This window comes from Phyllobates terribilis, unplaced genomic scaffold (genome assembly GCF_046119375.1).
Source record: "Phyllobates terribilis strain yellow unplaced genomic scaffold, ASM4611937v1 Scaffold_2__4_contigs__length_985480577, whole genome shotgun sequence".
Classification (NCBI taxonomy): domain Eukaryota; kingdom Metazoa; phylum Chordata; class Amphibia; order Anura; family Dendrobatidae; genus Phyllobates; species Phyllobates terribilis.
Genome location: NW_027362762.1, coordinates 421,551,944 through 421,567,401, shown reverse-complemented (window position 1 = coordinate 421,567,401; position 15,458 = coordinate 421,551,944). Strand labels below are relative to the sequence as shown.

The 15,458-nt window shown below is 40.6% G+C and overlaps 1 protein-coding gene across 6 annotated transcripts in view; it reads right to left on the bottom strand.

Moving 5' to 3' along the window:
- Positions 1-1,232: 1,232 nt before the first annotated feature.
- The window catches only part of CUNH11orf54 (chromosome unknown C11orf54 homolog), a 41,469-nt gene continuing 27,243 nt past the window's right edge, over positions 1,233-15,458 (bottom strand). For 4 of the 6 annotated variants that reach the window (XM_073665148.1, XM_073665150.1, XM_073665149.1 and 1 more), the window contains 3 exons: positions 11,821-11,970; positions 8,278-8,394; positions 1,233-4,846 (listed from right to left, as the gene is read on the bottom strand). In XM_073665148.1, the coding sequence (XP_073521249.1) occupies positions 4,673-4,846; positions 8,278-8,394; positions 11,821-11,970 (441 nt within the window). In that variant the 3' untranslated portion in view covers positions 1,233-4,672. The remainder of the gene's footprint in view (positions 4,847-8,277; positions 8,395-11,820; positions 11,971-15,458) is intronic. The other 2 variants (XM_073665146.1, XM_073665147.1) reach the window with 1 other exon arrangement.

Sequence of the window (15,458 nt, the reverse complement as noted above, 5' to 3'; positions counted from 1 at the left end):
TTTCGAAACTAGACCCCCCAAGGCACCCATCTAGATGCATAGTGAGCACTTGGAACCCTCAGGTGCTTCAAAAATTGATTCGTAAAAATGAAAAAGTAGAAAAAAAAAAATACTTTTTCATTTTTACGAATCAATTTGTGAAGCACCTAGGGGTTCCAAGTTCTCACTATGCATCTAGATAGGTGCCTTGGGGGGTCTAGTTTCCAAAATGGGGTCATTTGTGGAGGGTTTCCACTGTTTAGGCACATCAGGGGCTCTCCAAACGCAACATGGCGTCCGCTAATTATTCAAGCAAATTTTACAATCAAAAAGTCAAATGGCGCTCCTTCCCTTCCGAGCCCTGCCGTGAGCCCAAACAGTGGTTTTTCCCCACATATGGGGTATCTGCGTGCCCAGGGGAAATTGCACAACAAATTTTGGGGTCCATTTTTTCCTGTTACCCCTGCGAAATTAAAAAATATTGGGTCTAAAGTAACATTTTTGTGAAAAAAGTTAAATGTTCATTTTTTTCTTCCACATTCCAAAAATTCCTGTGAAGCACCTGAAGGGTTAATAAAGTTTTTGAATGTGGTTTTGAGCACCTTGAGGGGTGCAGTTTTTAGAATGGTGTCACTTTTGGGTATTTTCTGTCATAAAGACCTCTCAAAGTGACTTCAAATGTGATGTGGTCCCTAAAAAAAATGGTTTTGTAAATTTTGTTGGAAAAATGAGAAATCGCTGGTCAACTTTTAACCCTTAGCTCCCTAACAAAAAAAAATTTTGGTTCCAAAATTGTGCTGATATAAAGTAGACATGTGGGAAATGTTATTTATTAACTCTTGTGTGACATCTCTCTCTGATTTAAGGGCATAAAAATTAAAATTTTGAAAATTGCAAAATTTTCGCCAAATTTCCGTTTTTTTCACAAATAAACGCAAGTGATATCGAAGAAATTTTACCACAATCATGAAGTACAATATGTCACGAAAAAACAATCTCAGAATCAGGGGGATCCGTTGAAGCGTTCCAGAGTAATTACCTCATAAAGTGACAGTGGTCAGAATTGTAAAAATTGGCCTGGTCATTAACGTGCAAACCACCTTGGGTTGTAAAGGGGTTAAAAATGTTCACTTTAAACTATTTATCCGTGTAAATTCTCCTCTAATCCCACCAAACATGTCTGCTTGCACGTCATTATTAGTGAAACACATAAAACACCAAGTCAGTTATCATTATTTATTGTTATTATATAGAACAAAAAGTGCAGAATTTTTTCCCCCAAAATGCTACATTCTCCTGATTGTCAAAATACAAGTCACAAACCCTTTCAAATTCTTCATTATTCATGTATGCCACAAAATGTTAAACAATAGGTCCATGAACTTCTAGCAAGAGATTAGCCCTCTTGGATTCTGTAGGCTTTAGGCCATTTTCACACAGTTGGATAGGCTCCGAAATAAGGAAGAGGTGCAAATCTTTTCATTATACTTGTACTCTGTTAAGGTTACACTTCTGGGTTTAGCTGATGTATAATACTAACCAAAATACTGCCCTGCAAAAGTGGCCTAAGGCAGCAGTCACAAGTTTTTGTTTCACAGTCCGTGTACAAACTGCAACACCTCCTAATTTAAACTAAACCTCAAATATGGAGACCAGCAATTGGTCTGGGTGTTGTGGTCTATATAGACATGTGAATTGAGTCCAAGTCAAATTTCTGTAAATGAAGCTAGCAGTACGTTATACTGCTATTAATAACCAAGTGTCTCATAGAAAATTATAACATTTGTAAAATATATATTTCTGATATATCTTTTATTCTAATGTGCTATTTAAAAAAAAATATGGTATTCTTCAAAAATATGATCAGATCATTTGATTTGTATGATTGTAGGCATGTGTCAGCAGGCTCAAGACTGCAAAACTGCTGGCATGGCTAGATAGACCTGTATAGGTCTTAACCTACTATAGGGTGTTAGATTAAACCACCACTTTTTCAGCGATGCTGCTAGTTAACTACAACAAAGATCCCAGTCACTCTGCAGTAAGAATACCGCTACTCTTCCTTTCAGTCGTTGTTTCCTGGTTAGACACTACGACCATCAATCTGGAGCCGGGTGGAAGTGTTGTCTACAAAATGAACTCTGAAATGTATCGGACTGAGGACTGGCTGCACATGTGCGCCTCCGCTCCATTCATTCGCTGTTGGGACTGCTAGAAAAAGCAGAGTCCAGTGCGCAACTTTTCCCAGTAGTCTCATACTATTGGTTTATTTAACTTGAATCCCCGAATAATTCCAGGGTGCATGTGAAGAGGGTTTACATGCATATTTAATGCAAGCAAGTACAATAAACAAATGACAGTGACAAAACTGATACATAGGAGAGGAACCTGCCCTCATGGTCTTACAATCCATTAGTTATAGAGAAATGGGACAGCAGGTTAAGGGCCTGGAACAGATCAGGTGGCAAGGTGGTGGCAGCAGGCTCATTTCAGATTGTAGGATTTCCAGAAGAGATACATTTTCTGAGGACTTCAATTGTGAAAGAGAAACCGATATGCCAAGGTAGTGAATTTCAGTGTACGAGGAGGCATGGGATAAGTTTTGGAGATTGTTGTGTAAGGTACATAAAAGTGTGGAGGAAAGAAGAGGACTGCAGATTACGTGTGTAGTAGTATCGCAAGATGAGGTCAAAGATATATGTAGGAGACAAGTTATAGTCAGCCTTGTGGGTCACTATTAGTATTTTAAAATGGATCCTCTGGGTAACTGGAAGCCAGTGACAGATTGGCAAAGGGGAAAGTAGAGGCGTAGTGCAGGGAGGGTGGTTTAAATCAGGCAGAGTTAAGAATGGAATGGAGGGGTGTTAGAGCGTTAGATGGGAGGCTATACAAAAGGATGTTGCAGAAATGGAGACAGAGATAAAAGCATGTAATATCATTTTTGTTAACTTAGGGATAAAGAGTTGGAAAATAAGGGAAAGGTTTTTAATTTGGAGGAAGCAGAAGTGTTAAAGGATTACATTTTAGGGACAGACCAGAGTCAAAAGTTTCGCGCAGCAAACTTGTGAGATAGCAAAATTGAATGTTGCCTATTATCTTTGGCAGTTAGCAAGACATTTGTGACTTTGGTTAGGACAGAAGAGGGAGAAGAGTTCAAGGAGGATATGCTGTTCAAGGTGTTTTGAGGCAAATGAGACTAGGTATATGATAGAGCTGGACATAGCGTGGAAGGGAAAACATGGATTAGGGCTGGAGAAAGCACAGTGGTAAAGTTGGAGATGAGGTGGGATTGGATTAGGATCTTTCCACTTCCACACTAGTGGAAAGATGCGATTTGGAGGTATGGTTGGAAATTTTTTCTTTGGTGATGGTGGGGATGAAGGTTATGAAGAAAGGCATTGGGCCATTATACAGTGGTTGGTTAAAGAATTCTATAATGAAGTTAATCTTGAATTTGAAATACGAGGCACAGTCAGTACTCTACTGAAATGAAAAATGGGAGAGCAACACTAGAAAGTAGGGAATTGAAAGTACGAAATAACTAACTGGGGTTGCGGAATAGACAATATGACAGTGGTAAAGTAGTCCTGCTTAGCAGAGGGGCAGAACAAATTAAATTTGAAAACTGCTTGCATGATTGAGGGGGTATTGATAGTATTTTTGCACATGACTGGTTCCTTTTAAAGCAGAGGGTCGCTATGCAAGAATTATTTTTGCGCCCCCACCCCACCTACCTTAAGTAACTTGTCAGACAACGATGTGTTGTACGGAGATCAGAAAACCACAGTACACGTCCCACAACTCAGACACATGAAGCAAGTACAGGACATACACATGACAGCACTCAAGAGGAGAGGCAGACAGATTAGAGAGACACAGAGGAGAGGCAGACCGCTCTATTTCTAATATGCACTAAAGATTGCTGCACTTAAGGAGCCACATGAAAAGGCCTAAGATACAACAGACCAAAAACTGAAAAATTATACTACTTTAGATTATTAATGAAAATTACCAGGTGTGAACAATAGAGAGAGAGGAACATGTGACAAGTCCGAAAATGAAAGACAAAAAGATGTACAAAGTGAAAGTAGTAAATATAAACAATAAGCTAATTTACACAACAGGGAAGAAGATGGAAACAGACATAGCAGGATAGGAAGGGAACAGATGGCGAGATTTGAATAGTCATCAAAACAATGAAATTTGAGGAATGTTGGAAACAGAGGTGCTGGTGGAAACAGACATACCTGTGAATTAGAGATATGAATGATGAGGTTGCAAGGCAATGATAATGGGATGGGAAAATATAGTCCAAGAGATTAGAAATATAACCAAATGTAATGTGCACTTAAAGGTGCTGTACGTAGGGAGTGAATGGAGCGATGGCTCACTTGCGTACCTACTTCTCCATTCCAAAGGGGCCTTTCAGTGCCCCATTCTTGGGTCAGGAGGGGTCCAAACCAATAATTTAAATGATGAAAATAACCCTTAAATGCAGAAAGCCAGTGACTTCAGTATCATTGGACACTTAGGTGGGAACTGTGCAGCAGATTAACAAGCTTTCTCAGTCATGTTGCTGCCAATACCATACAGACAAGTAGGTTTAAATATCGTTCCAGGTCTTCTATCCAGTGCTGACAGTTTTGAAAATATCAAACTCTTTGACAGACACTCTTAAAAACTTGATATCATTCTAATCCCTTCCAACCATGTGTGTAACAGCTGGTCTGTCAATACGGTAGAGGTGTTCTGCTGGATGGAAATAGCCAAGGTATTGCACGGAATCAGGCGTTGTGTCATTATGGTAGTGTCCGCCTTCACCATGATGACTGAAGCAGTGGGTATGTTCAACACGCAGGTCAAAGCCCTATAGTTATTAGTAAAAAAAATAATAAAAATATTTAGATCTTTAGCTACTTTTTATTGACCAATATCTGTCTAGAAAAATAAAAAAGGAAGCAGCACTTGCAAACAACTAAGGTTAATCCGGCTGCTACAAATTCAAGGCAATCACCAATCCTCCAAATAAAAAAAAATAAAAAAGAAGCAACACACCATTTAAAGAAAAATTAGAAAAGGTGGTTTAATAGCCCATTGGGGCTCAGCGACATTTTGGTTCAAATAATAACCATTTTTTCTCGTTACACAGTTTGCCGATCGGATTATTTCTTTTTATATTTTGATAAAAACGGGCGTTTCTGAAAGCGGCGATACCAAATATACAATTATACAATTTAATTTTATTTATTTATTTATTTTAAATACCCCAGGTTGTCATGCCAACCCATCAGCACCCCACGATCATATGACAGGGGCGCCGATGGGTGGAACTAATGGCGTGCATCGGGAGTGATAATGTTAAATGCCGCTGTCAGATTGACAGCGGCATTTAACATGTTAACAGCCGCGAGTGGATCGCGATTCCACCTGCGGCTGTTAGGGGCTCATGTCAGCTAATAAAATCAGCGCTGGAGCCCGCAACAAAAAGTGAGAGGCGACCTATGACGTACCTATATGTCATAGGTCGTAAAGGGGTTAAGGACATAGAAATTAAAAGTTTGAAAATTGCGACATTTTCACAAAAATTCCGATAATTTCACAAATAAATGCAAAAAATATAGATCTAAAAATTTACTCTTAAAGTAAGTGTCCCGAAAAAACAAGCTCAGAATCCCTGGGATATGTTGAAGCGCTCCAGTGTCATTTCCACATAAAAGTGACACTGGTCGGAATTGTAAAATTTGGCCTGGTCAGAAAAAGTGAAAACAGGCTGGGAGGTGAAGGGGTTAAGAGAGTAAAATAGAATTTTTTTTAATTTTATTTTTTTATTTTTTTTACACTGTTGGCTTTAATAACAGACAAGCAAGTAATTGCTAACTAACTGCTCTAACCAGTGCCAACTAAGGTCAGGGACCGCTCCTGCTAAGCGCTAGGGAATCCTTGTGCCAGCTAAGTCAATGAGAATCCTGAAGTGCTGTGCACATGAGCAGTAATTTTCCTATGAGGATTTGCTAGGAGTTTAAATTTTCAGAATGTCAATTCTTTGTGCAGTTTTGCCACGTTTTTCACACAATAACTTCAAATTGAGTCAGTCAAAAACGCGGCAAAAACACAAACAATTGACCGTGGCTCACAGGCATCGGCTGATGAGAGATTAGTCCTCCCATCAGCCTAAGGCAGCTGTCGCTGATGGCGAGAGCAGGCGCTGCTGATGGAAGGAGTAGTATCAGCCAGCACCTGTGCTCACAGTAAAGAAAAGAAAAAAAAGTTGAAAAATAAATATTGAAAGAAAAAATACATTACACTCACCTAACACCTAAACCCGATGCCCATGTCACCATAAAAAAAACAAACAAAAATAAATCACCATATCCCTCACCTATCAGGCATAATCCACAGTGTCCCTCGTCGATCGGATCATTTGTAGAACAGTCACATCAGGAGATGTGACTGTTCTATCCGGCAGCCGGTGATGCACTGAGGGATCGATCAAGCTTCTGTCAGTGTATCACCCTCACGCAGCGGTGGTGCCATAAGTGAGGTCACCGGGGCTCATCAGCTGATGAACTCATGTAAACTTTCTCACGGCAGCTCAGCGCTGTACATTGACGCAGGAGCGATTACACTTCTGTGTCAGCCTGCAGTCCTGTAAAAAGGCTTCAAATGGATTAGGCGTTAGGTGAGTATAAGGTGGGTTTTTTTTTTTTTTTTTTTACAGGGGACAATGGCTTCGGGGGATTAGGCGAGTATAACTGTTCTTTATCTTTAAATAAATGATTAAAACTGTGTGGACTTTTATTTCAAATAAAGGATTTTTTTCAGGCCGTGTGTTTATTTCCAAACCTTTACTATGTGCTTAGTAATGGGGGTGTCTTATACACACCCTCTATTACGAACCTGGGCTTAGTATCAGCTGCCAATAAAAGGCTGACATGAACCCCTACCCTATTACACCACTCGCCACCGCCACAGGACAAGTGGGAAGAGCGGAGGCTAAGCGCCAGATTTGGAGCATCTTATCAATGCGCCATTTCTGGGGCCACTGAGGGCTGATATTATTAGCACCGGAGGGGGCCTGTATCCATGGCTATTAATATAAACTCACAGCTGTCTGTTTAGCCTTTGCTGGTTAGATTTTATAGGGGGACCCTGTGTCAATTTTTTTCAGAGGTCCCCCTTTAATCTAGCCAGTAAATGCTAAGCAAACAGCTGTGGTCTGTTATTACTAGCCAGAGAACAAGTTTGGCTAATGTCCCCTTCCCTGGCTAGTAATATCAGCCCCCAGTGGTCAGCTTTCCCTCTGCTGGTTATGAAAATGACGTGGGAGCCCATACCATTTTTTTATTTTTTTTTTATTTAATTCTTCATTTTATTTATAATAAATCCTATGCACTCTGCTTGTTTTTTGACACAGTGTAAACTCACCTGCAGCATGTCAATTTCTGTAGCGGAAATGCTAGTCTCCGCTGCAAATTTTGTCCAATTGATAAGTCATTACATGCAGTGGTTCCGCATGCACTGACAAAACAAGTGCGGCATTAGAATCCAGCGTTTTGGACGCAGCAAAAATACACTGCACCCAAAGCGCTGCTGATTCCGGATCTTCGGGACGTGCCCTAGAAGGCTAACCAAATAGATGTGAGCTGTTATAAAATAGCCAGGGAACAGGTTGGCCTAATGGTCCTTTCCTAGGCTAAAATACTAGCTCTCAGCAGCCCCAGAAATGATACTTCATATTTGAAGTGCCAATTCTGATACTTAGCCCAGGCTCTTCCCAATACCCTGGAGCAGTTGCATCAGGGTAATGGGATTAGGTGTTGCTGACACAAAGCCCTAGGTTTAGTAATGAAAAGGTGTCAGCCAGACACCCTCATTACTAAACTTGTGCATTAAATAAACACACACACACACACACACACACACACACACACACACACACACACACACACACACACACACACACACACACACACACACACACTTTGTTTTAAATAAAACAGACACACAAGCTATTAAAAATTGTAACTATAAGTATATTGTAAAATGTCACAATCTTACATCTAGTATGAAAGGTCGCTAGTGCATTCTTAGCACCATAAATGCCAAGGTGGCAGTGCATCTCCCATGTGGCAGTGCATCTCCCATGGGGCCTGACACACTGTTCCTATCAATTAATAAGATAAGACTGGTCCCCAAGGCTCCTTTGGTGACAAGTAATGCCCAGAGTGCACTAGTGTGGTCATGTGACCATTGTAAGACAGGAGAGGAGAGAAGAAAATAAAATAAAGAGAGACTTACAGGATCATGAGATACAAACACAGACTGACAAATTAGAGGAGCTTTCATGTCATAAAAGTTCAACCAGCGATCTACATCTTCATCGGTGTTTAAGGGACAGGCAGAAAACTCACGAGGCTGTGGAAAAAAAAAAATCATTTTATAGATGAGGTACAATATATATTTTAATAGTTCAGACCACATTGTGAAGCCACCCTGACCCTCACCCTCCCCATGAAAGTGACAATATAGAATTATGTTTATTTGTTCCCTCTTTAAAAATCGAATTCAAAAGCAATCAAAAGTCACATGTAACAATTTCTAAGTACCAATAAAAAAAATACTATAGCTCCTCCTCATAAAAAAAGTTAACAGTATAAACTAACAACATAGCCTTGTAGGGTAGAATATATAACATTATGCAGTATAGAGGAAGCGATTAGAACACTAAGGGAAGAATCAGATGGCTGTATAACTGACGGGGATCACAATGCAATACTCGCACTGGCCGGTGACCACAGCATAAATTTCTTTGCAGCGGTCACGCTCGGGTTGGGAGAGCCGATCGGCCAGTCCGAGTACTTCGTTGCTTTCCCCGTTCTAGTGTTAAAGCCGCCTGACTCTTCCCCAAATGTGAGATTTTTATTATAGTTATATATCCCCTAAAAAGCTGTGTGTTTTATTATACCGCCAGTTTGGCTGAGAGACTCGCTTTGTAGTTTTTGTTTTACGGCTGTTAAAAAAACATAATTAACTAACTATATCTTTGTAATTGTAGACGTTAAAATTACTGCAAAAATCAATGCCAGAATTAATGTTTTTGGGATTTTTTTTCCATTACACTCCAAAGAATGTTTGCCAGTTTTCAGAACAAAATAGATCTTGTCAAACCCCCCCCCCCAAAAAAAAAAACCACACACACGCACACACAACCCCTTATATAACATACAGTAAAACAAAAAGTTGTGGCTCTTAAAGGGGTTGTTTGATCTTAAGCTACAAGTCTGAAGACACTGACTGCAGACTTGTGAATCCCTCACATCACGTGAACTGCGAGAATTCTCCGGTCTGGTGGTGGGAGTGGGTGGTCATGTGACCACAAGCGTGCAATTTGCATACTTCCGACCACATCCTAACTAGAGAGTGTCCAGCCTTGCTCGCTACTCTCATGCTCATCTAATTGGCATGCGAATGCACGTATGCAAATTGCATACTTGTGGTTACGTGGCCGCCGTTCCTGGCAAATTCTCCCAGCACACGAAATGCAAGTATTCACAAGTCTGCAGTTACATAGAGTGACTGCAGACTTGTAGCTCAAGACCGGACAACCCCTTTAACCCCTTTCAGAAGTGGAGTGTATTAATACACATCTGCGCCCTGGGCCTATTGGACCAGATACACATTAATATGCCCTGGCGATTGCGCCTGCACAGGGGCTCTGCGTGAACGATCACTGCTGGGTGTCAGCTGATCGTAACTGGTGTCAGCTGTGACAATGTGCAAGGAGAGGGTCACAAGACAGAAGTAAGTTACTTTGATTATGCGCTGTGCGTGATCTAAGTAACTTCTGCCTGTGCAGCGCTGACAGGCTATATAGCATCCCTATGCTATACAGGCGATCAGACTGCAAAAAGTGAAAGTCCCATAGTGGGACAACGTATCAGAAAGTGAAATAAATAAATTATATATATACATATATACACACACACACACACACACACACACACACACACACACACACACACACACACACATACTGTACCCATAAATAAATATTATGGGAAAAAAAAAAAATAAATAAAAGTACACATATTTGGTATCGCCGCATCCGGAACAACCTGACCTATAAAACTAACCCCTTTAGTGAACACGGTAAAAAAACAAACAAAAAAAAAAAAAAAAGGTAATGCTGAAAACGTCATCTTGTCCCGCAAAAAACAAGCCACTACAATACAGCTTCATCAGCCAAAAAATAATAAAAAAAGTTATAGCTCTCAGATTAAAGAGATTAAAAAAAAAAAGTAATTTTTTTCTATAAAATAGGTTTTATTGTGTGAAAGTGCCAAAATATATATATAAAAAAACCTATATAAATGTGGTACTGCTGTAAATATACTGACCCGAAGAATAAAGCTGTCTTTCAATTCATGAATTGTTGGTTTTTGTTTATTCTGCCTCCCAAAAATAGAAAGCGAACAAAAAATGTCACATGCCCAAAAATGGTACCAATAAAAAACGTCAACAAGTCCCGCAGAAAACAAGCCGTTACATGAAGAAATATGGAAAAATTATAGCTCTCAAAATATGGCGATGCAAAAACTAGTCTTTGCAAAAAAAAGCGTTTTCTAAGTGTGTGACAGCTGTCAATCATAAATAGGAATCTGGCATCGCCGTAATCGCACTGACCCGAAGAATAAAGTCGTCTAATCACTTATACCGCACGAGGAACGGCATAAAACATAAGTGATACGGTTGTGCTAGGGTTGTGATTTTTTCAAAAGTAAAGAAAAAAAAAAAAAAAAAGGACGACGATATGGCAACTAGTGTTGAGCGCAAGTGCTTGCTACTTGAGTTTGCATCGGGTGCTTGAGTGACATGCTTGAGTCTCCGCCCCATATGTTTTGCAGCTGTTATACAGCCAAAAATACCTTGCGGGAATTGTCTGCCATGCACGAGCGATCCTCGCATGATTTTTTGGGTGTCTAATAACCGTGAAACATGCGGGGCAGAGACTCTAGCACCCGCGATACTTGGTGCATACCCGAGTAATGACAACTTATTCAATATGATGAACTAATGTTATCAAATTTTGTGTCGTACCTCTGGGTTCAAAATGTTCACTATACCCCTTGATAAAATCCTTGAGGGATCTACTTTCCAAAATGAGGTCACTTGTGGGGGGTGGGGGGTGGGGGGGGGGCGGTGGGGGATCTCCAATGTTATTGCGCATCAGGGGCTCTCCAAATGCGACATGGCGTCCGCTCTCGATTCCAGCCAATTTTGCGTTCAAATAGTAGTTCAGAAGGGAAGGGGAACTGCGTGACTATCAAGAAGTACAATATGTCACAAAAAAAAAACAAACAAACAATCTCAGAATCAGTGGGATCCGTTGAAGCGTTCCAGAGTAATTACCTCATAAAGGGACAGTGGTCAGAATAGTAAAAATTGGCCTGGTCATTAACGTGCAAACCACCTTCAGGGGTAAAGGGGTTAAAGTATGGATGAAACCATAAGGAAACATGGCTGCAGAGTGCTAAATGATTAAAAGGGGTTTTCCCCTTTCAACATTTTGTACAAATTAATCCTTGCCTAGATAAAAGTTGCTGTTACTGTAGTGATGTACAGGCTGCGGCGTTGACAGGCCTACAACAATATAGCCTATCACTGAGCTGCAGAACTCCGTGATTGTTGACAGCGCTGACACCTGTCACTAGAGCAGCAGAGAAGAGACACTGGGGAGGACGAGTAACAACAGATTCTTATTTTTATCATGACAAGGACAAATTTATACAAAACATCTGAAAAACCATATAAAAAGGAAAACAAATAAAAGAAACGTCTCACCATTATATGGAGTTTTGCTTTCCCCTCCTGTATAATAAATGAACCTCCCATTGCAACAGATCTGTCTCCATATTGTTCCTTTAAGGATTTTCTCATACAGCTCACAAAGTTATCGTTACCAGTACGTCTCTTTACTTTGACTTCAATGACCTTTAAAACAACACGTTTAATTTAGTAAATTAAAAGTAATATGAAATTCTACTTCATATCTTGGTCATCAGTAATGTTCTTAATAATTATGAATATAGCACCAACATATTCCATAGCACTGTACAAATCAGAGATTACAAGTAATATCAGCCGTTACAGATTATAACACATAGTTCACCAATTCACACAAGAGGAGTGAGGGCTCTGCTCAAAAGAGCTTACAACCCATGAGGAAATATGGGTGCTAATGCAGTGGTTAGCACTGCAGCCTTGCAGCGCTGGGGTCCTGGGTTCAAATCCCACCAAGGACAACATCTGCAAGGAGTTTTTAATGTTCTCCCCATGTTTGCGTGGGTTTCCTCTGAGAACTCAGTTTTCCTCCCATACACCAAAGACATACTGATAGTGAATTTAGATTGTGAGCCACATTGGGGACAGCGATGATAATGTACAGTGCATTGTGAAAGTATTTGGCCCCCTTGAACTTTTCTACCTTTTGCCACATTTCTGGCTTCAAACATAAAGATATAAAATTCTAATTGTTTTGGGAAGAATCAACAAGTGGGACACAATCGTGAAGTGGAAAGAAATTTATTGGATATTTTAAACTTTTATAACAAATTAAAAACTGAAAAATGGGGCGTGCAATATTATTCGGCCCCTTTACTTTCAGTGCAGAAGTTCAGTGCGGATCTCTGAATGATCCAATGTTGTCCTAAATGACTGGTAATGATAAATAGAATCCACCTGTGTGTAATCAAGTCTCAGTATAAATGCACCTGCTCTGTGATAGTCTCAGGGTTCTGTTTCAAGTGCAGAGAGCATCATGAAGACCAAGGAACACACCAGGCAGGTCCGAGATACTGTTTTGGCGAAGTTTAAGGTCGGATTTGGATACAAAAAGATTTCTCAAGTTTTAAACATGTCAAGGAGCACTGTGCAAGCGATCATATTGAAATGGAAGGCGTATCAGACCACTGCAAATCTACCAAGACCCGGCCATCCCTCTAAACTTTCATCTCGAACAAGGAGAAGACTGATCAGAGATGCAGCCAAAAGACCCATGATCACTCTGGATGAACTGCAGAGATCTACAGCTGAGGTGGAAGAGTCAGTCCATAGGACAACAATCAGTCGTACACTGCACAAATCTGGCCTTTATGGAAGAGTGGCAAGAAGAACGCCATTTCTCAAAGATATCCATAAAAAGTCTTGTTTGAAGTTTGCCACAATCCACCTGGGAGACACACCAAACATGTGGAATAAGGTGCTCTGGTTAGATGAAACCAAAATTGAACTTTTTGGCCACAATGCAAAACGATATGTTTGGCGTAAAAGCAACACAGCTCATCACCCTCAAAACACCATCCCCACTGTCAAACATGGTGGTGGCAGCATCATGGTTTGGGCCTGCTTTTCTTCAGCAGGGACAGGGAAGATGGTTAAAATTGATGGGAAGATGGACGGAGCCAAATACAGGACCATTCTGGAAGAAAACCTGTAGGAGTCTGCAAAAGACCTGAGACTGGGATGGAGATTTATCTTCCAACAAGACAATGATCCCAAACATAAAGCAAAATCTACAATGGAATGGTTCAAAAATATACATATCCAGGTGTTAGAATGGCCAAGTCAAAGTCCAGACCTGAATTCAATCGAGAATCTGTGGAAAGAGCTGAAAACTGATGTTCACATAAGCCCTCCATCCAACCTCAATGAGCTCGAGCTGTTTTGCAAGGAAGAATGGGCAAGAATTTCAGCCTCTCGATGTGCAAAACTGATAGAGATATACCCCAAGCGACTTGCAGCTGTAATCGCAGCAAAAGGTGGCGCTACAAAGTATTAACTCAAGGGGCCGAATATTGCACGTCCCACTTTTCAGTTTTTAATTTGTTAAAAAAAAGTTTAAAATATCCAATAAATTTCGTTCCACTTCACGATTGTGTCCCACTTGTTGTTGATTCTTCCCAAAACAATTAGAATTTTATATCTTTATGTTTGAAACCAGAAATGTGGCAAAAGGTAGAAAAGTTCAAGGGGGCCAAATACTTTCACAATGCACTGTATGTAAAGAGCTGCAGAATATGATAGTGCTATATAAGAAAAGCATAATAAATAAATGTAAAAAAAAATGCTTGTCATGTATGGTCCAGCCATCTATATAATGAATCAAAATATTCATGAACCGGTCACCAGCCAGTATATGCCATGATACCAAGTGCTATTGAGTGCATGGGAGTGTGGGAACAGATGATAGAAAGGACCAGATTATGAGGAAAATGTATGGCGTACAGAGAATAGTTAGATTAGTGAGGTGATATGATAGGTTAGTCTAAAGAGATATTTTTTTAGGACATGCATGAAAGGGACTGTGTCAGCACGGAATGACTATTCAAACTAAGTCCCGCCGCTCGGTGCTTCACGGCGGGGCCAATCACACCTGCTTGTTTTCCCCTCTATCGCCACCACCCCGTTTAATTGATTGGCGGATCTGGCTTCATAGAACCAGAGAAGGGTGGAGATAGAGGCAAAGCAAACAGCTGGGAAGGTGTATTTAAATGATTGACTATTCAAACCAAGTACAGGCACTCTGTGCTGCATGGCGCGGCCAATCTGTGCTGACAAAGTACCTTTAAAACTGTGAATACTGAGAATTAACCGGATTGTCAGGAGTAGAGCATTTCAGAAAACTGGTGCAGCACAAGAAACTATTGTGATGGGAACAGGAGGGTCATATTATGGAGGAGTTGGTCTTAGATCATTAGCAGAACTAAGAGCAAGGGTAGGGTGATGGATAGAGATAAGGGAGCAGATGTAAGGGTGGTGCAGCACAGTGGAGAGCTTTCTGGGCGAGTGTGAGAACTGTATGTTGTATTCTGTAGTGGAAAGACAGCCAGTGCAAAGACTGGCACAGGGTGAAGTCATTGGTGTTGTTGCTAGACAACAGCCTTGATGCAGGATAGATTGGTGAGTAGAGAGTTTAGTGAGAGGACTAATAAATTAATAGGGAGTTGCAGGAGTCCAGATGAAAATCAGTTAGGAGTGACTGACAGTTTTTTGTAGTTTCAAAGGTAAAAAAAAAGCTGCAGGGTTAATTCTTTTTCCTGCAGCAGATCATTCTGTAGGGGGGAACCAATCGGGAAACCCCCTGAAGAAATGTCCCCTTTGTTAGGGAGGTTGGCTTGAGCCACCAGTGCAGGGACCTCCTGGTTGACGACATCAGCTGGAAAACCATGGTCCTGTGTCCCCCAATGAGGTGACAGAGTAAAAGGCAGAATCTGGAACAGCACTGACCCCTTTTTTTAAATTTTATAACAGTTTGCTCGCAGCATTGTACAGCAATTTTCTAAATTTTAGCGATTCTCTCTGCGTTAGCTTCGCTTTTTGTATTCACTTGCAACACAATTCCTATACATCAGAACAATTGAAATCTATGGCATGGTCATAGAAAACAGGTCCAACCTCAGCAACTTCCATAGAAGTGAAGG